Source organism: Oryctolagus cuniculus, chromosome 12 (assembly GCF_051225735.1).
Source record: "Oryctolagus cuniculus isolate XC-2025 breed Fujian yellow rabbit chromosome 12, ASM5122573v1, whole genome shotgun sequence".
Classification (NCBI taxonomy): Eukaryota; Metazoa; Chordata; class Mammalia; order Lagomorpha; family Leporidae; genus Oryctolagus; species Oryctolagus cuniculus.
In genome coordinates, this window is record NC_142878.1 from 15,969,896 (window position 1) to 15,995,378 (window position 25,483).

The 25,483-nt window shown below is 41.7% G+C and overlaps 1 protein-coding gene across 1 annotated transcript in view; it reads left to right on the top strand.

Annotated features, from left to right (window-relative positions):
• GABRG3 (gamma-aminobutyric acid type A receptor subunit gamma3) overlaps positions 1-25,483 on the top strand; it is a 679,184-nt gene that overhangs the window by 44,555 nt on the left and 609,146 nt on the right. Inside the window, exon 3 of the mRNA XM_051822228.3 lies at positions 2,199-2,266. Within this exon, the coding sequence (XP_051678188.1) occupies positions 2,199-2,266 (68 nt within the window). The remainder of the gene's footprint in view (positions 1-2,198; positions 2,267-25,483) is intronic.

Consider the following 25,483-nt stretch of genomic DNA (forward strand, 5'->3'; position numbering starts at 1 on the left):
CTTTTCACTTCATTGTATCCTTTACACAAAGTTTTTAATACTGATATAGACAAATTTCTCTTTTTTCTTTTGGTGTCTGTGTTTTGGCTATTATAGCCAAGAAATCATTGATAAACTCAATGTCATGAGTATTTCCCCCTGTTTTGTTCCCCTAGTTTTAAAGTTTTCAATTTCACAGTTTTTAAATCCGTTTTGAGTTAAGTTTTGTGCATGGTGTAAGGTAAAGATCTAACACAATTCTTTGACACATGGATATGTAGTTTTCCCATTTGTTATATAGATTGACCTTTGCCACATTGAAGATTTTTGCAGATTTCTAAAGATCATTTATTAGGACTTAACCTGGAGTGTTTGAATGATAGATCTTAAACGTTTGAATTATAAATCTTGAGCATTTGTGGCCTGTCGCATTTTGGGTGAACACTGCCAGAACCAGTTTCCTAAATGCTTTATTTTAAGGATGTCTCTGCTTAAAAGAGCATCTACTAAAAATAATTTCTGTATCTCTCTCTCTGTGCGAGCATACTGGCATCTCTCTCTCTCTCTCTCTCTCTCTGTGTGTGTGTGTGGTTTTTCCAAACTCGTATCTCTTAAAACCTTTATTGCACTCATTACATTTGACACTTCCCACTTGAAGTTGTTAAGGCTTTTTGCATGTAAGTATTTTTGATTTAATGAGATAAAAAGCTCTGGATGCCTAAACTCTAATAAATACTGTGAAACAGGCAGAGAAGTCTTGTAAAAAAGAAAGTCCTAAACTGATTGACTGAACAAAGCCTTTTGTGTGGCATAATCAAAGGTTATGCGGTGTTTGGAGACAGAGCATGTGTTAAATCCAATTAAGTTGAAGAAAGATGCTACTTAATTTTCATAGTAGTTAACAAAGCTTAGACTAAAATGATGAATACTCCTTTTATGAAATTTAAGCATTGTATGCATCATGCATAGAATTGTGTTGGGATGTTTTCTATAATGCCAAGAAGTCATTGGAGCTAACAATAGTAACTTGGTTGTGCTGACAGATACTGGAGAAACTGGCTTAAATTCATAATCGTTATTTTCATTTCAATTACTGCCCTGGCTACAGCTACTGGACATGAAATTTCACAAGAGACTAACAGACAAGAGGTGCCATTCATAGTTCCAGAAGTAGAGTGCATAGGTCCACTTGTGAATGATCAGTTATTTAGCAAAACTGTAAGAGGTTCATTGAAATAATTGCAGATACAACTAGTCTTGTTTCCATAGAAACAATGCATTTCATGTGGAAAGGTTCAGGAATCTTGTTTATATTCCTCTTGGGGACAAATATTCTGAAATTGGCTCTTTCCTCCCTGTCACTGAGTACTAATAGAGGGAACATCCTGCTTTCCAGAGAGTGTTAACTCCTGCTCGGAGGTCTGCCCACTCCGCAGTCTCATTACTAGTCTTGCTCTGTTCTGTTGCAGCCCCAGAAAGGGAAGCTGGATTTCTTTAATGCCAAATACGCCAATTTAACCTTTGATACACACTATTAGATATCAAAACTTTTGATTATATAAATTTTATGCCCTCATAGTTGAAACAGTAATTCAGACTTACTAAAATTTTAATCTTTTCTGAGTTACAGAATTTTGACTCTAATAGGTGTGCATAGTTGTCTTTAATAGTAAATAATACTAATAAATAATACTAATAAGCAGAACTTCTTGTTTGTCTTTGATATATGAACCCACCAGAGCTTGGCTGCGGAGTTGCTTTTCTTTGAAATGATAGCAAGACAGCCATGTGATAGATAAATTACTGAGTACATCACTGGGTGCTGCTCATCTCTTGTGTTTGGCTTTATAGCAAAATTTTAACATTAAATTACTTGTACAATGTCTTATATTTTATCTCATGTCTTTGAAATAAAATCAGCTTAACTTGTGCTGTCAAAAATCTTTATAGCCATCTATCACTGGCAATTTGCAATGTATAACTGTCCTATTCTCCTAGAACTTAATAAATATAAGGAAGGATCTCTTATCCGTTGAAAATTTTAAAAAGACAGAATTTGAATTTTAACCACAAGACAAATCCCAAAGAAAAATCCACTAGTAGATGTTTCCAACATATCCTTGAGATGTTAGTGCATGAGTCATTGGACAATCAGCAGTGCTCTCCTTTCTGTCTTTCTCTGACTCAGAGTATTAACATGTATGTATTTTTCTCCACAGTAAAACCGACCGTAATTGATGTGGACATTTATGTTAACAGCATTGGTCCTGTGTCATCCATAAACATGGTAAGAAGCTATTTTATTTTCTGCTCTGATGGTTGGTGAACTTGTTCTTGTTTACATTTTCCTTGTGGATTTCATTCTGAGATTTATCATGCAGGTTTAAAAACTAAAAATTGACTTCATAAATCTGTGGCTTTTATTGGTAATTTAGATATTGCAAATGTTAAAAAAAATCAGGAAACAGAGCTGTGATACTAGCAGTGAGATATTGCTCAATTAATAAGTGTCCCTACCCTCACCCACGTTTTCCACATGGGTTCATAGTACATAGATTGTCAAATGAGAGTCTTTGCAATTATGCAGTCATTAGTTGTATCATACCTCATTAACATTAGGGATGAAGATAAATGATGGATTTGTTTTTACTTTTAGTTCCTTTTCCAATCCTTTCAGTGTTTCTCGGGAAAGGATTCAAGATCACGCAGCTTATACTTTTGTCTTCAGTTTGTACTCTGGATACATAAACTACCATTTATTTTCTATAGGAGAAAGTACGGTATAAAATTTGTGTGTGGTCCGTATAGAGTGTTTCTTTACTTATAAGTAAATTGAATTCAACAACTATTTAGGGTAAAGGAAGGCCTTCTCCATTTGAAAACAAAAGTGAGTAGCTTATAAGCAGGTGTTGTCCTGTGGGGATATGCTAGGGTCTGAGCTTTCTGTCATGGTCTGCAGCCCACAGTACACCTGTGGTGAGGTGTGATAGGATTCCCCAGGGATCTTTGCAGTTCAGCCCTGATGTTGTCAGGAATACCTGTACCCAGGTACCTCTCCTGTGCTGCTTTTTTTATGCCTGGATTTGGGAAACATGTGAGTTTGAGGGTAGAGAATTGCCAAAAAGCTGAGTTCTATGTCTTCTTTCCATTGCAGTGTTCTGTGGATGGAAATAACCCCTCCAAAGTTAGCAAAATCATTTCCTTTCATTGCCAGATTTTCAAAGTGTTCTTCCTTTCTCATGATATAAGGGCTCCATGCAGAGCAAAATTACATTTATGGGTGACTCTCTTGAAAAATATTCCATGTTCTCCATAAACTAGAGCAAACAGGTAAAATGTATAGAAGATAATTATGTCACACAATTTATGTGCTATAGATTGTAGTGTTTTAAAATCAAATTATAAGTGTGATGTTTGTTTTTCAGTTGACTGAACAGGATAATCATTTCTTATTGTATATATTTTCTTGTTCTAAAGTTTTGTTTGCTTACATTTATTCTACACCTTTATGTATAATACTAATTTAACATGGAAAGAAAAAGTATCTCCGTAGATGTACAGAGAATAAGGGATATTCAAAAAGTTTGTGGAAAATGTACATTATCTTTTAATTCTGTTTTCCCACAAGCCTTTTGAAATTCCCTCACATGGTCGCACAATTATTTTAAGAACAGTTGTTTCTATTTAGGTATTTAGGAAATTATATGAACTCCTGTAACTTTGAGATCTAATTTGTGTCCAAAATCAGATGTAGCTTTTGGAGTTTATGGGAATTTGTGCATGGAAGACACAGGCCGTGGAGCAAGCTAAGCAGGAGACTCATCACAAGTGAAAGAGACACTAAAGGCAGACACTCTCCCTGGCAAAGTTGGCAAGAAAGGAATGGGTTTTTCCAGTTGGGTTATCTTAATCTGAAACTTGACTGCTAGGTCGGAGTTTGCCAGGTGGGACAATGTGGGAAGAACCCTTCTGTACCAATGAAGGTCTAGGGGGTGGCTGTACCCAGTAGAACCTGGTACCTGGAGGAACAGCGATGCAGGCCCTAAGGCCTTGATAGAGAACTGAGCTTATTCCTTAAATTTGTTAAAAACAGATTCCTGCATTTGCAAAACATGAAAACTACTTCCCTTTGAATATGTGCAGGGTCTATTTCATGAGGTTAATTCAAATACTGTAAGCTCTGTATTCACCCCTCTTCCTATTTTTTTTGTTGTTCTAAGATTGCTTTGCTATTTGGGGTCTCTGTGTTTCCATTTGAATTTTAGCATAATTTTTTCTAGATCTGAGAATAATGTTGTTGGTATTTGATTGGGATTGCATTGAATTGCTTTTGGTATTATGGACATTTTGAGGATGGTTCTTCCAATCTGCAAACCTGGAAGATTTTTCTACTTTTTTATGTCTTCTATTTCTTTAATATTTTGTAATATTCATCATAGAGATATTTGATATACTTGGTTAAATTTATTCCAAAGTATTTTAATTTTTATAGCTATTGTGAATGGGATTGATTTTAGAAGTTTTTTCTTAGCTATGGCGTTGTCTGTGTATACAAAGGCTATAGATGTTTGTGTGTTGATTTGTGTGTGTGTGTGTGTGTGTGTGTCGATTTTCTATCCTGCTACTTTACCAAACTCTTCTATATGCTCCAATAGTCTCTTCATGGAGTCTTTTGGGTTCCCTATATATAGAACAGTTACTTCTGCTCTGAGCTGCTCTAGGCAACCAAGGGGCTCTGAGAGTGAACTGCACACTCTGTGATTGCCCGGAACCCAGGTACACCCTTTCTCCTCTCACACAGTCACTGTGTTTTCTTAGTCTCAGCTTCCAGGGCTGTCATGGTCAAGGAGTGCAAGTGGATCCACTCCCCACTGCTGCAGGGGGACTGAGGTGCTCCCAGGGCTGCTGTCCATATGTGTTCTAACCTGCTGGATTGAGTCCTAGCCTTCCAACCAGATTTGATTCCAGTGGGGAACATAGGTTTTTCTCTGTGGTAAGATCTCTGGATCACAGGTGCACACAATACCCACAGCCGCAGCCCTGCTCACTTTACAGTTGTGCTGGGTGCATAGGAGAGTCCCACAGGCAGCACTTCCCTTCCACAGGGATGGCTCCCCTTTCCCTCCTGTTGCTGTGTGGGTGCAGTTGGCTTGGTGGAGACCATCTAACTCAATTGCTCTTGCTCTGCTGTGGGTGCCCCCACTGACTGGGTGGAGGGTGACCCCAACAGTTGCTGGATGTAAGCATACAAGCTGGGACCCGCTACCTACCTATGTCCAAAAATGGCACCAGCCCTCCCACTTCTGGCTGTAGGTCCCTGTTGTAGGAGGGAGGAGGGGAGAGAGAGAGAAGTGCTGCTTCCACCCCATCGCTCCCCTCTCGCGAGCAATAGCCACACTGTCCTGAGGGATCCCTGCTGTACTCAAAAAGGTGCAGTTCACTAAACTCTCCCTCCTACTGTATCAACAGTGGCGGAGTCCCATAGAGTCTGTTCTCACCTGGTTTGCCAGGGCTGGTTCCTTCTTTCCTGGATCCAAGCTTCTAGGTCTTCCACTGTCTCCCTGTATTTTATTGCATGTCTGTGCTTTGCACACAGGTTCAGGCTGTCTCTTCTGCTTTTTCAGGATTTCCCACTGTAGTTTCCCCTGCAGCTTTACCATGAGAGTGTACTTTTTCCACCTTTTTATATTAATTTTGCCCTACATAAATCAGACTGCCCTGTCCCTATTCCACCATCTTGGAACCTCCCCTCTTCCTTTTAAAGAAAAAGAAGTAGATGCTCCTTGGAACCTCCCCTCTTCCTTTTAAAGAAAAAGAAGTAGATGCTCCTTGACTTATGATGGGTTACATCCTGATCAACCCATTGTAAATTGAAAATACAATATGAAATATAAAAATATGTAATAAACCTAACCTACAAAATATCATAGCTCAGGTCATCCTACCTTAACTGTGCTCAGAACACTTATATAGCCTACAGTAGGGCAAAATCATCAAATGCATGCCTATTTTATAATGCAGTATTGAATGTGTCATGTAATTTTTTGAATACTCTACTGTGAGGGAAAACAGAATGCTTGTTCTATTCTCTTTTACACTATTGTCAAGTCAGAAAAGTAAGTCAACCATTGTAAACCAGGAACTGTCTGTGGCTGATGATAGAAAGCTGACATTTGTACTTTAAAATCATGAACTCTGCCGCTTCTGTACAGGGGTAAGGAATGACTGTAATCAAATTGACCTGAGGCATTATAGGCCCTCCATCACCAAGAAAAATACATAAGTTTCAGTATAAAATACATCCCGATACAGACACAACAAGTTACTGATGTTAGATTTTGGAGTAGAACATCTTTTTTTTTTTTTTTTTAATTAACCTCAGTTTTAAGAAGTATTCTCAATGTCTTCAAATTTCATTTAGTCAAAATTATTTTCTTCTTAGAATGTATCTCTCCTGTAATGAAGGGTGGGCCGATAAATGTGGCGCCTATTTGTGAGGCTGAAGCAGCCATCTGGGCAACAACAGACAAGCTAAAGGACAGCAAATGCTTCTCTCTGCATATGGTGACATATTTACAGTCAGTTCTCAGCACAGCTAAAGTTGTCCAGGCCATGTCTAATTGCACGAGGAAGAAATAATATACACTAATCTATCATAGAGAGTAGGTAAGGGTTTATTTAAAAACTACATACTCATACGCAAACACGCACATGCAAATTTCTGTCTGTCTCTCTTTGCTTATTCATTAAACATTTGCACACAATTGCTGTGACTGTGTCAGCCACTGTGCTGGGTGCAGATAAGACAGGTGAATCAAATGCTAATCTGGGGGAAGCAAGTTCCATAAATGAAGTGGATGTTGGAGTGAATGAAGTTAGATTCAGTGGTGAGCAACCCAGAGGAGGGAATGTCTGGCTGACCCATGAGAGGTTTCCAAGGCTTCCTGAGGATGGGCTTCCAAGTTACATCCTGGAAAATGAGTATTTCTTCCCTTTGCACCCAGAAAACACTCTACGTGGAAGTCATATATGACTGAAATACCATATTTACCCTCACATCTGCCGAAACCAGTTTTGAAAGAATGTGAAGTACTTAAAAAGTGCAACATGGACCTTACAAAAAATAAAAACAACTTAAAACTAGAGAAGTCACTGTGAAAGTGGGTTATCAAGGAGTGAATCAGCAATAAAAATGGAAAAGCCTGAGAGATTAAAACAATCAAATTAAAAAATATAGATTGAGTACCCTTCATCCAAAATTCTCTAAAATTGGAAATTTTTGAATGCTTACATGAGACCACATTGGAAAATACATCCCTAACCCCAAGTGACAAACCTCAGGGGCATTGTAAATACCACATAGAATTAACTTCACTCTATGTGTATAAAGTGTATGTAAACGTAAGTGAATTCTGTGGTTGACTTGTGTTCCATCCCTAAGATTTCTTATTTTGTATATGCAAATATTAAAAAATCTGAAAAACATCCAAAATCAAAAACACTGTTGATCCCAAATATTTCAGATAAAGCTATCAATCTGTGTATTTGTATTACAGGGAAAACACACCTTAGAAGTGCATGCAAGTTTTAAAAATGTGAATTTGGGGGTGTGATGGTGGTTGACCACAAAGCCAACTCCTGATAAATTATGGCCATTTTCCCTCAAATCGCCATTTAACAACCAAGAAATCATGGAAAATAATGATTAGTTTCTCTTCTTTCCATTCCTACTTTTCTGCTTTCTTATTGACATTATTCATACTAAAGATTCAGTTTTAAACATTCTTCTTGCTAAATGAAAATGAAGTTGCATTGCAATTTATTAATATATTGACTTTCATTGTTCTGTTTATCCTGTGGTTGTTTATGATTTTTCTAGTTATTGTGGAGATTAGAAGTGGTTCATATGAGATCAGGAGAATATTCATTTTCATGTGCTTTCCTAGTATCCCCTGTCTTCATCATTGTAGCATATCTAAATATGTACATGTCCTATTAGGAATTGTGCTCAAGGACCATGGAAGCTAGAACCTTGAGAGTTCATTTTTGAGAATATTCACTTCAAATAGACTTTTTTTTTTTTTTTTGACAGGCAGAGTGGACAGAGAGAGAGAGACAGAGAGAAAGGTCTTCCTTTTGCCGTTTGTTCACCCTCCAATGGCCACCGTGGCCGGCACGCTGCGGCTGGCGTGCTGCGGCCAGTGCACCGCGCTGATCCGAAGGCAGGAGCCAGGTACTTATCCTGGTCTCCCATGGGGTGCAGGGCCCAAGGACTTGGGCCATCCTCCACTGCACTCCCTGGCCACAGCAGAGAGCTGGCCTGAAAGAGGGGCAACAGGGACAGAATCCGGCGCCCCGACCAGGACTAGAACCCGGTGTGCCGGTGCCGCAAGGCGGAGGATTAGCCTAGTGAGCCGCAGCACCGGCCTCAGATAGACTTTTAGGAAAGAAAATAAGAAAACTAATGCTCTGATACCTATACTGTGCCATTGATGTCATCGAATTTCACCTTCATGATTCATTCAGGAAAAAACTAAGTCACTCCTTATATTTGTTCAGTGACTTGTTAAAGCCATCAATTGAATTCTCTTTTTAAAAGATTTATTTATTTATTTGAAAGGCAGAGTTAGAGAGGCAGAGGCAGAGAGAGAGAGAAGTCTACAATCCACTGGTTCACTCCCCAAATGACAGCAATGGCCTGAGCTGGTTCTATCCAAAGCCATGAGCCAGGAACTTCATCCATATCTCCCACGCAGGTGCAGGGACCCAAGGACTTGGGCCATCTTCCACTGCTTCCCCAGGCCATATCAGGGAGCTGAATCAGAAGCGGAAGTGGAGCAGCTGGGATTCGAACCAGTGCCAATATGTCATGCCGGTACCGCAGGCAGCACCTTTATCCACTGTGCCACAGCGCCGGCCCCAAATGTCCTGCAAAGAAATTTTTTTTCAACTTTTATTTACTGAATATAAATTTCCAAAGTACAGCTTATGGATTACAATGGCTTCCCCCCACATAACTTCCCTCCCACCTGCAACCCTCCCCTTTCCTGCTCCCTCTCCCCTTCCATTCACATCAAGATTCATTTTCAATTCTCTTTATATACAGAAGATCAGTTTAGCATATATTAAGTAAAGATTTCAACAGTTTGCACCCACATAGAAACACAAAGTGAAAAATACTGTTTGAGTACTAGTTATAGCATTAAATCACAATGTACAGCACATTAAGGACAGAGATCCTACATGAGACGTAACTGCACAGTGACTCCTGTTGTTGACTTAACAAATTGACACTCTTGTTTATGGCGTCAGTAATCACCCTAGGCTCTTGTCATGAGTTGCCAAGGCTATGGAGGCCTTTTCAGTTCACCGATTCTGATCATATTTAGACAAGGTCGTAGTTAAAGTGGAAGTTCTCTCCTCCCTTCAGAGAAAGGTACCTCCTTCTTTGATGACCTCTTCTTTCCACTGGGATCTCACTCGCGGAGATCTTTCATTTAGGTCATTTTTTTTTTAAGGAATATAAACTTAATGTATTTCACAAGTACAACTTTAGGAATATAGTGATTCTTCCCACTGTACCCACCCTCACACCCACACTCCCACCCATCTTCCTCCTCCTCCTCTCAGTCCCATTCCATTCTCCACTAAGATCCATTTTCAATATAGTTTGTACACTGAAGACCAACTCTATCCTGAGTGAACAGTTCAACAATTTGCATGAAAAGAAAAAAAAGAAAAAAAAAACCTGTTCCTCAACAGTCAGTGCAATGGCTGTTTGTGGGGAGCAACTCGGACTAGACTAAGTTACTGGAATTAAGACTTATTCTATGCATCTGCTTTCCCACAATATGGCGCTGAGAAGGGAAACAGCTTCTACACAGCTGCCTCCAGTTCAACCAATAGACTGTGGGACCTGCTCCTGATTGGAGGAGAGCAGCGTACTCGGCGTGTGGGTAGTAGAGTTGGGATTGGTGGAAGAGGACTATAAAGGAGGAGAGAGACAACATGCAGGAGGAACATCTAAGGGGAACATCTAAGAGGAACACCTGTGCAGCCCCCGAGAGAGCCGGCCGGCGGTGTGCCGCTCCCCCGCGGAAGTGGGGAATGTGGCAGGGGGAACCGCCCTTCCACGGAGGTGGAAGGGATGGCAGCCAACCCGGGAAGAACCAGCAGCAAACCCGGGGAGGGCTGAGCAGACAAAAGAACAATGCAGGGTCCTGTGTCGTTCCTCCACGAAGACAGGGAGCGACATAATGGTGCCGTGACTCGGATATGAAGCCTAGGCAGGGCTTAGTGTCGTTCCTCCATGAAGAGGGGGAGCGACAGCTGTTCAAAGTCATTGCATCTTGAAGTTAATTTCACTTTTTTTTTTCAGACCCAATTAACTTTAAAGAAGCATCCAAGAATAATACATCTTTTGTGAAACTCTTAGACAGAATTGTAATACAACTCTTTGAGAACAGAGGTCCTGCATGCACAGTTAGTGCACAGACTCCTGTTGTTAATTTAACAATTAACGCTGTTATATATGACATCAGTGATCACTCAAGGCACTTGACATGCACTGCCTAGGTTATGGAAGCCTTTTGAATCCACAAACTCTGTCAGTACAAGGCCACAAACAAAGTGGAAGTTCTCTCGTCCCTTCAGAGAAAAGTACATCCTTCTTTGATGACCACTTCTTTCCGCTCTTTCCGCTGGGGTCTCACCCACCAGGATCCTTCCTGTAGGACATTTTTAGCTCCTTTGTCAAAGGTTGTAGATGCGTGGATTGATTTCTGGCATTTCTGTGGTGTTCCATTGGTCTGTCCATATATTTTTATTCCATGACCAAGCTGTTTTGATTATAACTGCCCTGTAGTATGTCTTGAAATCTGATACCATGATGCTTATAAGATTTTTTTTTTTAACTATTCAGAGTCCCCTACATTTCCATATGAACTTCAGCATCATTTATTCTATATCTGAGACAAATGTCCTTGGTATTTTGATTGGTATTACATTGAATCTATAAATTGCTTTTGAAAGTATGGCCATTTTGATGATATTGATTCTTCCAATCCATGAACTTGAAGATTTTTCCTTTTTTTTTGTATATTCTTCTATTTCTTTCTTTAATGTTTTGTGATTCTCATTGTAGAGTTCTTTGACATCCTTGTTTAAATTTATTCCAAGCTATTTGATTTTTTTGGTAGCTGTTGTGAATGAGATTGATCTTATTTATTTATTTATTTATTTATTTTTTTGACAGGCAGATTGGACAGTGAGAGAGAGAGACAGAGAGAAAGGTCTTCCTTTTGCCATTGGTTCACCCTCCAATGGCCGCCGCGGCCAGTGCGCTGCGGCCGGTGCACTGCACTGATCCGATGGCAGGAGCCAGGTACTTATCCTGGTCTCCCATGAGGTGCAGGGCCCAAGCACGTGGGCCATCCTCCACTGCACTCCCTGGCCACAGCAGAGAGCTGGACTGGAAGAGGGGCAACCGGGACAGAATCCGGCGCCCTGACCGGGACTAGAACCTGGGGTGCTGGCGCCGCAAGGCGGAGGATTAGCCTAGTGAGCCACGGTGCCGGCTAAGATTGATCTTAGAAGTTCTTTCTCAGCCATGGCATTATCTGTGAGTTGCAATGGTGAGAGTGGGCATCCTTGCTTGGTTCTGAATATAAGTGGGAATTGTTCCAAGTTTTCCTTGTTCAATAGGATGTTGGCCATGGTTTGTCATAAATTGCCTTGATTGTGTTGAGGAATGTTCCTTCTATAGCTAATTTGCTCAGAGTTTTCAACATGAAAGGATGTTGAATTTTATCAAATGATTTCTCAGCATCTGTTGAGATAACCATACAATTTTTGTTCTGCAATTTGGTAATGTGATGTATCACATTGATTGATTTGTAAATGTTAAACCATCCCTGCATACCAGGGATATATCCCACTTGGTCTGGGTAAATGATATTTTTGATGTGTTGTTGGATTTGATTGGCTAGAATTTTGTTGAAGATTTTGTGACTATTTTCATCAGGGAAATTGGTCTGTAGTTCTCTTTCTCTGTTGCATCTTTTTCAGGTTTATGAATTAATGTGATGCTGGCTTCATAGAAAGAATTTGGGAAGATTCCCTCCCTTTCAATTTTTTTGAATAGTTAAAATTTCGAATTAGTTCTTTAAATATCTGATAGAATTCAGCAGTGAAGCCGTCTGATCCTGGGCTTTTCTTTTTTGGGAGTGACTTTAACAATAATTCAGTTTCCATCTTAGTTATGGATCTATTTAGGTTTTCTATATTTTCATGGCTCTATTTAGATAGGTTGTATGTGTCCCGGAATCTATCCATTTCTTCTAGGTTTCCTGGGTTACTGGCATACAGCTCTTTGTGGTAATTTCTGATGATTCTCTTTATTTTGGTGGTGTCTGTTGTTACATTTCTTTTTTCATCTCTAATTTTATTGAGTTGGGTCTCCCTCTCCTTTTTTTTGGTTAGCTCAGCCAATGGTGTGTAAATTTTGTTTATTTTTTCCAAAATACAAATTTCATATATTCAGATTTAGGAACATAGTGATGCTTCCCACCCTACCCTCCCTCCCACCCATGCTCCAAACCTTCTTCTTCCTCCCTCTCCTATTCCCACTCCTAATTTTTACAAAGCTCTATTTTCAGTTTACTTTATTCTCATAAGGTTAACCTTACGCTAAGTAAAGTGTTCAACAAATAGTATGTAGAACAAAACCCTTGAACAGAAATCTTTAATGTTGCTCATGCTTAAAAATTTTGGAGTCTGGCTTGGGAATTACTTGCATTACAAGGTCACAGATGTCACATATACTTTTTCTATTTATGAGAGTCTTCAAAAAGTTTATAGATAGAGAGTTAAATGAAAAATTTTTTAGTGCAAAAAATTTAAATCTACACATAGTTCTTTTTTTAATTTATTTTTATTTATTTGAAAAAGTTAGAGAGGTAGAGACAGAGAGAACTCTTTCATCCCTGGTTCACTCCCCAAATAGCTGCAACGGCGGAGATGATCCAGTCTGAAGCCAGGAGCCAGGAGTTTCTTCCATGTCTCCCATGTGGGTGCAGGCGACAAAGGACCTGGGCCATCCTCTACTGCTTTCCCAGGCCATAGCAGAGAGCTGGATTGGAAGAGGAGCAGCTGTGACTCAAACCGGCACTCATATGGGATACCAGCATCTCAGGCCGGGCTTTAACCTACTGTGCCATAGCACCGGCTACACACATAGTTTTTTCTTTTCTTTATTTTTTGACAGGCAGAGTTAGAGAGAGAGACAGAGAGAAAGGTCTTCCTTCGGTTGGTTAACCCCCTCAAATTGCCGCTACAGCTGGCATGCTGAGCCAATCCAAAGCCAGGAGCCAGGTGCTTCTTCCTGGTCGCCCATGCACGTACAGGGCCCAAGCATTTGGGCCATCCTCCACTGCCTTCCTGGGCCACAGCAGAGAGCTGGACTGGAAGAGGAGCAACCGGGATAGAATCCGGCGCCCCGACTGGGACTAGAACCTGGGGTACCGGTGCCGCAGGCGGAGGATTAGCCTAGTGAGCCAAGGCACCGGCCAGCACACATAGTTTTCTCATAATACGCATTTCAGTGAACTTTTTGAAGACCCTTCATATCATTAAAGGTACTACTGATAAGATAGGGCATGAATGGATGTGAACTTTTCAGTAAGTTAAGCACACTGAGGTATCTGTAACAGTGAAATCACTGACCTTTGTTGGCAATGATCTCACGAACTAACTCCTTCAAGTGTGCAAATAGCTTCTCATTTTTCTTCTTGAACTTTTCCACTTTGCGTATTTTGCAATTGGTATCTCTCATTCTTCACAATATGAGCTACATAATGTGCCTTTGGAAAAGAACACCTTTGTAATGTTATAATAAAATGCATTTTTCTGAAATGTGCCATTGGTGGTTTGGAACTCTTATTAAAACATCTGAAGCATCCTTCCCATCCTACCGTGGCAAGTTTTCTGTAAGTTCTTGCACAGCCCGGCTTGCCTGGAGGTAGGGATCCATAGGTAGTTTGTGATGGCAAAAGTGCACACTGGTGCTGGGACTGGGGCTTGTAAGGGCAGGAGTGCCATGCTGAGGCATAGCCACAGGTAAGTAGGCACCTTTACAGGCCCTTGAGAGGGGCTGGCCATGTGTATCTTTTAGAGAAATCCCTCTGGTAGCATTATTGAAGAAAATAATAGGGGAAACTCGAGTGAGGGAGACACAATTTTGCTGTGAAATTCCAAGGTGAGAAATGGTGAACTGAATTTAAAGAGTGATGGTTGGCCACAGAGGAAGGTGTGCATTTGAGAAATTTTACTCCCAAGACAAGACTGAATGCATGCAGGTATTAAGGAATCACAGAAGTCAAGTGTGAGTCACATCCTCAGAGCATTTGTTAATCCAGTAAATATTCCTGAGCCCTGCTACGTGTCAGGTGTTGAATCAGAAAGTGGGAACACAATGATGAAGGGAACAAATAAGGCTGTAGCACTAATGGGACTTCAATTCCTGTGTGCTGAGACGTTGAATAAACAAACATGCACGCTGTTATTTAAAACTGTACAGTTCTTTGAAGAAAGTAGGCACGTAGGTGTGACAACACCATGAAGCTTTTCATATAAGTGGGCAGGGGAGGAGAATGGAAGGAGATGAGCTCTGAAATCTCCCAAGTGATTGCAGGGGTCTTGGCAGACATGGCGAGCTGTGTGCATTTTATTTCTGATCTAGGAGGAAACCTACAGAAGATTTTAGCAGGTAGATTGTGTAATGTGGTTTAGTTTTCAAGTCATGTTGTACCCCGACTCTGCAAAGGCCAGCCTTGCTCCTTGGTTCCCCGGAGGGAGCTCTGCATCTATGCATCTTATCAACGCAGCCTTTTGTAGGTGGAACTATGTTCCACCTACATCCCGATTCCTTTTATTGAAATCTTGTCCCCCACTCTCTTAGAACATGACCTCCTTTGGAAATAAGATAATTTCAAATGAAATTAGTTAAAGTCACAGGGGTGGGAAAGCTCTTTTCTGCCAAGGGCCTTTTAGATGTTTGCATCATCATTCAGAAGCCATACAGAAGTTATCAGCTTAAAAACTAGCCTGCTATAGTTTTTTTGAATTTTGAGTCTCATCTGTGGTTGCCTTGGCATGACTAGATCTGAGTTAAGATCTGCTGAGTTAAGATGAGGTCCTACTGGAGTAGAGTGGAACCCTAATCCAATATACAAGGGGACATTTGGAGACAGGCACTCACACAAGGAGAACACTGTATGAAGAAAGCGGATCGAGACGATGCTCCTACATGCTAAGGAACACCAGACTGACGTAAACCTCAGGTAGCTGGGAACAGATTTTCCCTTAAGGCCCTCTGAAGGAACAAGCCTGCCAGCACCTTGTTCTTAGACTTTCAGGATTTTGAACTGTGAGACAGTCACCTTCTGTTGTTTGGGGTAGTCATCTAGGGTACTTCACTGTGATAGCCCTGGCACTAACTTATTTGCAGGTTTTGTTCATTGATAAAAGAGATGGCTGTTTGCCATTGGATTAGGAGACTGCAGCCCACCACACACCCTCCGTCCTTTTTCAGAACTCAGGATTCCAGCTGAGCCCTAAATTACAAGCACTGTGGAGCCACTGGCAGCACCATTCTTTGTACAACTGCTTAGCCATGTGGGGAGCTCTCCCAAGCAGGGGCTGCCCCATACTCAGGACAGCCCTGTTTCAGAATTTTAAGAGAACTGTAACAAAACACCTTACATGGGGAAATCTAAAAGCAATAGAAAAACATTACCTAGTTTTTGTGAAGGCTGGAAAGTCTGAGTTCAAGGTGTTAGCAGATTGAGTATCCATTGAGGACTTTCTGCTTCCAAGATGGTGGCTTTTATTTGTCCTCAAATGACAGAAGGAACAGGAGGACTCCTTTTAACCTCATAGATAAGGGTGCTAATCCCATTTATGAGAGTGGAACCCCCATTACTTGATCACCTCCCCAAGAACTGTACCTTTTAATGTTATCACACTGAGTATTAGGTTCCACTGTATGTATTTTGAATGGACAGCAACACTTAGAACATACATAGGAAGGATTGTGAGTCAGGATTACCATTATGCCAAATAATCAAGAACATGAGGGGCTGGCTTTTTGATGCAGCAGGTTAAGCCACCACTTGCAACACCAGCATCCCATATGAAGACCAGTTAGACTCCTAGCTATTCCACTTCTAATCCAGCTCTCTGGTAATGTGCCTAGTGAAACAGAGGAAGATGGCCTAGGTACTTGGGCCCCTGCACCCATGTAGGAGATCTGGATAGAGTTCTAGGCTCTTGAATTCAGACTGGCCCAGCCCCAGCCATCACAGCCATTTAGAGAATTTACCAGTGGATGGAAGATTGATCTCTCTCCCTCTCTCTTTCCCCTTCCCTCGCTCTCTCTCCCTATCTCTCCCCCACTTCCACTCTCTCTCTCCCTCCCTCGCTCCCTCTCTCTCTGTAACTCTGGCTTTCAAATAAATCAGTTGATTTTTTTTTAAAAAGAGAGAGAACATGAAACCATGCTAATGAAAATAAGCACAAGTAAGACTTGAATTCAGATCCTGGCTCTACTACTAGTAGGTCCAGGATGAGTGATGAGTCTTGGAATTCCCATTCAGAGAAGCAAAGCTGCTGTGAAGCAAGCATTGAAGTCAAGCATTGAAGTTAGGGTGGGACCTGGGGTCATGGCCTTAGACTGGGAAGGACTCATGGGGAACGGGCATGGCTGTGCGACTCACTCGTGTCAACTGTGCTGGCTATCGCGCCCCATTTCATCCTTTGGGACCTTTAGAGGTTGTGAGTTTTCAAGTGCAGATAAGCAATCCTTTATCATGGTGCCAGCATGGCCAGGACACCCCTACTTGGCTGGTAACCGCTTGTCTTCAGATACGTCTCTTTCCCAGATTCTCCAGAGCACGAGTTTGCATTCTTTCTCCATCCTCTAGTGCAGATGCACGACTCAGAGCTGGCTTCTAGTCCATAGGTGAGCAGGCGTGGACAAACGGAGGAAGGAGTGAAGCCGGCCGAGAAGAGAAGCAACTTAACAGAATTGAAGTGGAGAAGGAGGGTTTAATATTCAGGGATGTAAGTTCTGGAGGACAGGACAGTCGTTGTTTTGTTCACTAACATATCCCAGCATCTGGCAATGCCAGGAACAGAATAAATATAAACATTGACTGGAAGTGCAGGCCTTTAGTCTTAGAATTTAGGCTTGCAAGGTCCAGAGTTGCAGGCTTCTGTCTTGTTTTTATGCCTCTTATAACACCTGGTACCTTTATGGCACTGGCATGTATTCTTGTTAGGGATATATTTAACTAGATAGGCGTGTGTGAGAGTCTTGCCTCAGCACACAAGTCAGAAAGGGGAATGAAATAGCACATGTAATGTAGATGAGTGCATGCATCTGTGATTCTGTCCCCATTCATTCCATCAGTTCAAGCTGCTAGAATGATTTAGGTTTCTGGAAATGAAGCTATGATTCAAAACTATGTCAGATAAACATCATTTTCCCTAGAGCTTCAGTGCTGGTATTGGGATTATTTCCTTACTCAACCATCCCATGTTCTGACAAAATTTTCTTTCGTTTTGGTAAAAATGACCAACAACATTTCAAAGCAAGGATAATGTCAGTAGCTTATGTTAAGTAGTCAGGAATATTCTGAAATATACATAGTGTCAGTAATACAGCTTTTTGCTGAGGTGTTTGTTCTCAGTCATATCTGATCTGTGGACAGATCTTGTTACCCACCTGCCCCACCTCCAAACCCAGACATTGTTTCTCTGTCCAGGACTAGGCGGAAGTTCAAGTGGTGAAAGCTATTTTTTAAAAGACGTTATTTATTTGGGAGGTAGGGTTATAGACAGAGAGAGGAAGAGACAGAGAGAAAGGTCTTCCATCTGCTGGTTCACTTCCATGATGGCTACAATGACTAGAGCTGAGCCAATCTGAAGCCAGGATCTAAGAGCTTCTTCCAGGTCTCTCACGTGGATGCAGGGGCCTAAGCACTTAGGCCTTCTACTGTTTCCCCAGTCCATTGCAGAGCTGGATCAGAAGAGGAGCAGCAGGGATGTGAACTGGCACCCATCTGGGATTCTGGTACTACAGACAGAGACTTAGCCTACTACACCAAGCGCCAGCCTAAAGGCAGATTTTATTCAGGACTATCAAAACAGGGGACAAAAGGCCCAGGGTAAGCCCGGGCTCCCTTCCAAATACCGCAGGGAGGAGTCTGACATTGTGGAGCGCTGTCAGACATTTTCAGCCACTCACCTAGGAGTTTCTGCTCGTATTTTTATCTTCCCAGAAAGTTCTTCCTTGTGGAGACACTTTTTCCTCCTTTCACCTTCTGGTATCCTAAATTCCCTTTGTTCAGTTCTGCTGTCTTTGCCTTTGCCAAATCTTCACTTTGACCATGTAGCTGCTCTACTGCCCATGACTCTGCACTTGGTGGCACCCTAGGGCAGGGCACTGATGTCCACTTGGGCAGGCAGGAGTCCAGTGGATGCATTAACTTTTGCTGTGGTCACTGCTCTCAGGATCAGTGATGGGCACTGGGATGCCAAGATCCTGCACAAAGCACCCCAACTCTCACTTGTTTATTCATGAAGAGCCCTTGGAAGTCTAAAAGAGGACAGAACCGGACAGATCAAAGTCTGGTCCTTGGAAGCAGACAGCATCCATCTTTGCTGTCAGAGGGCAGAACTATGAGACCTGACAGAGAGCTACCAGGTCATTGGAGGTGTCCTAGAGAGACCCAAGTGATGTGGGACAATGCTTGGGAGGAGAAAATTCACATGTGGTGGCCTTCCCAGGTGAGTGGCCTGTGATTCTATGAGTCTGTGACACAAAAGGGAAATTTGATTTTCTACTACTGAAGAAAGTCTTTTAAAATTTTCTACCAACAATTAATTTTGTCACTGATTTGCAAACCTTTTGTTTCTCCATTCCCTAATCTTCCCCATCCTTCTCTTTCAAAATACTGCAGTCTAAAGATAGACTTGTCCTTGGAACTATGCAAGGAAATTAAAATGAAGTACAGTTATCAAAAAAGTATTAAAATACTGTTTTCTTTCTTCATCTTTTTTTACTGCAACAGTACAAGTTAGAGATTTTGAGAAAGACATTTGAATGAGAAAAGCAATTAAGGTTTAAGCATCAAAAAGGAATTTCCATGAGATGAAAAGTGGCTGAGTGAAGTCAATTATTCTCTCTTTTTCTGAAATTATTCTGGGTAACTCTATCCTAATGAGTTGATCCTAATCCTGTGAGGAGTGGGCTCTGGCTTTTCTTTGATGTGCTCACCTCAGACCTGGAGCAAACTCTTCCAGTGTCCAATATTGAAGCATCATTTGCCAGCAGCAGACTCTATTTACTGGAAACTTCCCCTATTCTTTTTCTTTAGCACTGTTGTGTGGGCTAAAAAAACAATGAAAAATGAAAACTGTGAATGTTATGTGTACCATTCACAATGCTTATTTTAAAAATTCTATGATTTTTGTATCTTTTGAGTATTTTGTTGTGTGTTTGTCAACCTAAGCTGTATTCATGATTTCTACCTTTTGCCTAGATCTTATGTGATTATGCAGCAAGAACCTCTCAAGAAATTCCTTTTTTTTTAAAAAAAGGATTACTTGATGAGATATTTTTCCCATAGATACTATTTTTTTGAAATGTAGAGAGATGGAGGGAAGGGAGAGAGAGAGAAAGAGAGAGAGAGAGATCTCCTATCTGTGGTTCACTCAAATATCTGCAAAGGCTGTGGCTAAGCCAGGCTGAAGCCAGGGGCCTGGAACTCAGTCTGGGTCTCCACCATGGGTAGTGGGGACCTATATACTTGAACCATCATCTGCTGCCTCCCAGGATATGCATTGGCAGGAAACTGGAATCAGGAGTAGAGCCAGGAATCAAACTCAGGTATCCCAACATGGAATGCCGGTGTCCCAAGTGACATTTTAACCGCTGCACTAAACACCTGCCCCTCACTCAGTAAAGTCTTTTCTTAAAAAAAGATTTATTTTATTTTATTGAAAGAGTTACAGAGAGAGGTAGAGACAGAGAGAAAGGTCTTCCATCTTCTGGTTCACTCCCCAGATGGTTGCAATAGTCCAAGCTACACTGATCCAAAGCCAGGAGCCAGGAGCTTCTTTCAGGTCTCCCATGTAGGTGCAGGGGTCCAAAGACTTGGGCCATCCTCTACTGCTATTCCAAGCCACAGTAGAGAGCTGGATTGGAAGAGGAGCAGCTGAAACTAGAACCGATGCCATATGGGATGCTGGCACTTCAGGCCAGGGCATTAACCCACTGTGCCACATATGTTAAATCATACGTTATTCTTCTGAGTAAATTTTCTCTTCTTAGTTTCCATATTATTAGCAGCATTTCTGTATAAATTTGCCAGTCAAAACAAAGTGACCAATACTTGGAATCATTCTTGATCCATGTCTTTAATTTTTGCATTCTTTTTGATAGCAGGTGGACTTGGTCAAATGTTGATAGGAGCATGTTTGACTTCTAAAACTCTACTCTAGGCCTGCAGGAAGACATAACAAGAGGAATAGTACTGTCAGTGCCAGGCCTTTGTGTGAGAAGAGGAAACTGCAGTCCCTCCCTAGTGACTGGGTCCTGGTCCTTGAGGTGGTACCAGAACTTTTCCAATAGGGCTGCGTGTAAATGAAGGGAGGATGACTCGATTCAGAACATCCTGCTACATGTAGTACAGGTCTCTTGTTTTAGCTACTGTGTTGTGTTGCTTTCTTTCCTCAGAGAGCCAAAGCTGACCTCAGGGAAGGAGTACTTCAAAGGTCACATGTGTGCGTGTGAGGACACAGCAATCTGACGGCCTAGCTTGGTGCCAGGAATTGTCTCATGCTCTCCGTCCCTGCTCTCATCATTGCCTTTTACTTGTATAAGAGAATTTTAGTATGGAACCTCTCTAGCTCCTCCCCTTATTGTCCTCCTAAAATTTTACACAGACCTCAAATATATCTAGTGGATGAAGGTTGAAGCTTCTCATATGTAAACAGTGGGAGACAGGCAGAGCCTCTTCCTGCCGTTTCAGAGAAGTGCCTATCTTCCAGGGGCCAATGGAATTCATGATGCAAACTCCCGAACTATAATGCGGTAGCCACTCCTGCCAGTCCCCAACTGTAGAGGCAGACTTTTCTACCCCTCCTCAGCATTGCTGCCAAGTCACCTCTGTCGCTCCCCCTCTCCCCTCTTCACGGAGGAACGACACAGGACCCTGCGCTGTTCTTTTGTCTGCTCGGCCCTTCCCGGGTTTGCTGCTGGTTCTTCCCGGGTTGGCTGCCGTCCCTCCACCTCCGTGGAGGGGTGGGCCCCCCTGCCACTTTCCCCACTTCCGCGGGGGAGCGGCACACCGCTGGCCGGCTCTCTCGGGGGCTGCTCAGGTGTTATCTGGATGTTCCTCTTAGATGTTCCTGGTGCATGTTGTCTCTCTCCTCCTTTATAGTCCTCTTCCACCAATCCCAACTCTGCTACCCACACGCCGAGTACGCTGCTCTCCTCCAATCAGGAGCAGGATCAGCTCCTGCAGGTCATCACTCAAGTTGGCGAGAGGCAGCTGCGTAGAAGTTATTTACTCCCTTCTCAGCGCCATATTGTGGGAGAGCAGATGCATAGAGTAAGTCTTAATTCCAGTAACTTAGTCTAGTCCGAGTTGCTCCCCACAACCTCCCTAATGGACAGACTAATCCTGCCATTCCTCTGCTGTAAGGCTTGTAAGGATGGCCCTCTTGTGCAGTACTGACGCTGCAGCCAGCTCACCCTCCCTTAATACCATCCCTGTTCTGCTGTTTCTCTTGCACTGCATCTGACACACTGTCAGATCTTGCTGGTGTTGTGCTGTACAGGAGCATTTCTGGTTCTGGGGCTCCTGTTTTGTACCACATGGCCTCTGCTTTCCTACTTCAATGCCTTTATTGCTCCGAGGCTCAAATTTGTGCCCAAGACTTACCAGATTTGGTTTTCACCTTCCTGCCTGTAGCCTTGTACCTTGTATCTATTCATATATTATCAAGGGTTGGAGGTCTCTATCTGTATGCCCGTCACTGGCTCCATGATTAGCCCTGAGCAAGTGCTAAATAACTGTCTTTTGTTCCACTGAACCTACCTAACATGCTCATGTCCCTTCTGTCTGGGAGCACTTCCATCTCTGGTGAAGTAGTTTCCATTTCTTCCAGCCCAATTCTCTTTTTTTAAAATAAACCTTTTATTTAATGAATACAAATTTCATAAGTACAACTTTAGGAATATAATGGTTCTTCACCCCATACATGCCCTCCAATCCCCACTCCCATCCCACCTCCACTTTCCTCTACCATCTCCTTTTTCATTAAGATTCATTTTTAATTAACTTTATATACAGAAGACAAACTCTATACTAAGAAAGATTTCAACAAGTTGCACCCCCTCACACACAAAGTATTAAGAACTGTGTGAGAACAAGTTTTACATTTAATTCTCATAGTATAATACATTAAGGACAGAGGTCCTGCATGGGGAGTAAGTGCACAGTAACTCCCATTGTTAACTTAATAATTAACACTCTTAAGTATGACGTCAGTGATCACCCAAGGCTCTTGTCATGAGCTGCCAAGGCTATGGAAGCGTTTTGAGTCCATGATCTCTGTCAGCCTTTAGACAGGGCCATAAGCAAAGTGGAAGTTCGCTCCTCCCTTCAGAGAAAAGTACCTCCTTCTTTCATGGCTCCTTCTTTCCTCTGTGGTCTCTCATAGAGATCAATCATGTAGGATTTTTTTTTTTTTTTTTTTGTCACAGTGTCTTGGCTTTCCATGACTGAAATGCTCTCATGGGCTTTTCAGCCAGAACAGAATGTCTTAAGTGCTGATTCTGAGGTTAGAGTGCTGTTTAGGGTGTTTGTCATTCTATGAGTCTGCTATGTGGACTGCTTCCCATGTTGGAACATTCTCTCCTTTTTAATTCTATCTATTGTTATTACCGAGACACTTGATCTTATGTATATGATCCCTTTGACACTTAATCCTACCTATATGATCAATTGAATACTTAACATGATCACTTTAACACATAAGATGGAATTAATACCACCCAGCTTAATGGGATTTTGAGTCCCATGCTATGTATTTAGTTTTACCCTTAGAAGTAAGTCCATGGGAATGTATGCAGAATTATACAGCTCCTCCCTCTCTTATTCCTACTCTTAATTTTTTTGCTGGAATCCATTTCAATTGACTTTATACATATATGATTAATTTTATGTTAAGTAAAGTGTTCAACCAATGATATTAAATAGGAAAAATATAAAAACAATAAAAATAAAATAAAATAAAAAAACTGTTACTCAACAGTCAAGAAGGGCTGTTCAAGTCATTGCTTCTTGTAGTGTCAAGTTCACTTCTACAGGTTTCCTTTTAGGTGCTCTGTTAGTTATCACAGGTCAGGGAGAACATATGGTGTATATCCCTTTCACAGACAATGCCCAGTTTTCCCAGCACCATTTGTTGAAAAGGCTGTCCTTGCTCCAGGGATTGGTTTTAGCTCCTTGCTGGAATGTAAGTTGGTTGTACTTGCTTGGATTATTTTCTGGCATTTCTAATCTGTTCCATTGGTCTATCCATCTGTTTTTGTACCTGTACCAGGCTGTTTTGATTATAACTATTTTGTAGTATGTCTTGAAATCTGGTATTGAATGTCTACAGCTTTGTTTTTGTTGTATAAGATTGCTTTAGCAATCTCTTATGTTTCCAAATGAATTTCAGCAGCATTTTTTTAGATCTGAGAAGAATGTCTTTGATATTTTTTACTGGTATCACATTGAATCTGTAAACTGCTTTTGGAAGAAAGGACATTTTAATGATATTGATTCTTCCAATCCATGAACATGGAAGTTTTTTTTTCCCATATTTTTGTGTCTACTTCTATTTCTTTTTTAAATTATGTGTAATTCTCATTGCAGAGATCTTTGATGTATTTGGTTAAATTTATTCCAAGGTATTTTATTTTTTTGTAGCTATTGTGAACAGTATTGATCTTAGAAGTTCTTATTCAGATTTTTTTTCCGGCAAGATGGCGGAATAGGAAGGGAGCACACTGATAGTCTGGGGAGAGATAGTTTAATAAAAGTGGAGATACTGCAGGTTCAAGGAAGAGTAGGGGAGGAAACAGCAGAAGAAACTCTTCCGGAACGCGTGACTCACAGCGGACCTGCGTGGAGAGCGTGGGAGCCCACAGTTCGGGACATCAGCGGCAGACTCAACACACCAGCGCTGGAACGCGAGGTGAGCCGAACCTCAATAGCCCGAGACACCGGCAGGCAAGCGGAGAGAGGAGACTAGAGGGAACGACCCCCGGGGGGGGAAGTTCACAAGGCTAACTGGAAGAGAGAGAGAGAGAGAAAAAAGGGTGACTAGTACGGACACGGGTTTCTCTCTCTCCGCTCACCTCTCAAGGGCGAGCAAGACAAAGAGCAGGCGCCATCTTGGACATACGTCATAAGCAGAGCGACCTCAGGTCTGCACCAGCCCTGAGCCTAGCAGAAAAACCTGACTCTGGGCGGGGCGAATTAACAGGAGATTAGGAGCTAGTAAATTTGTGGTGCTACTGAACTGAGACTGTGAAAAAAGAGACGGTGGGGAGAGAACTCACGGAATTCACGTGAGCACTCTCCAGAGACGCTACAATTCCGTAACTTTGGCAACCCAGTGGGAGGCTGAAGGAGAATTTGAGCCCACTCTGAGGGCCGAACAGATTCCCTGTGGGGATCTTGGGAAAGAGCTTCCGATCTCTGGCTCCTGTGGGTATATCATTTGCCTGCTAACTACCTCCAACTTCGTTCAGCTGTGCGGAATTACTTCCCTTTTGAATCAAAAAAAAAAGAGAGAGACAGAGAGAGATTTACCATGCCTAACCTGGGAGTGTCACCTTTGGCACACCAAACAGAGCTCTCAGGCCACACCCATCTCAAGCCCTAAGGCTCCATCAAAAACAGATAGTCCACTTAATCTAGAGTCATAGTATAACAAGAAAAAGCACCACAGTGAAGAAACCAAATATCTCCAATATGCCAAATAACAAACGCAAAAACCGAGGTAATAAAAACAAGGAAGTCACCATGACGCCCTCAAATGAAAAAGACACCCCAATTCAAGATTATGAAGATGATGACATAGAAGAAATGCAAGAAGCAGATCTCAAAAAATTGATAAGAACATTAAGAAGTTCTCAAAAACAAATTCTGGAACTACACAAATCCTTAATGGACAAGATAGAAAATCTCTCTCGTGAAAATGAAATATTAAGGAGGAATCAAAATGAAACGAAACAACTAGTACAACAGGAAACTGTGATAGTGACTGAAGTGAAGAATTCAATAGATCAAATGAAAAACACAATAGAGAGCCTTACAAACAGAATGGGTGAAGCAGAAGAGAGAATATCGGACTTAGAAGACAGAGAACAGGAAAGGATACA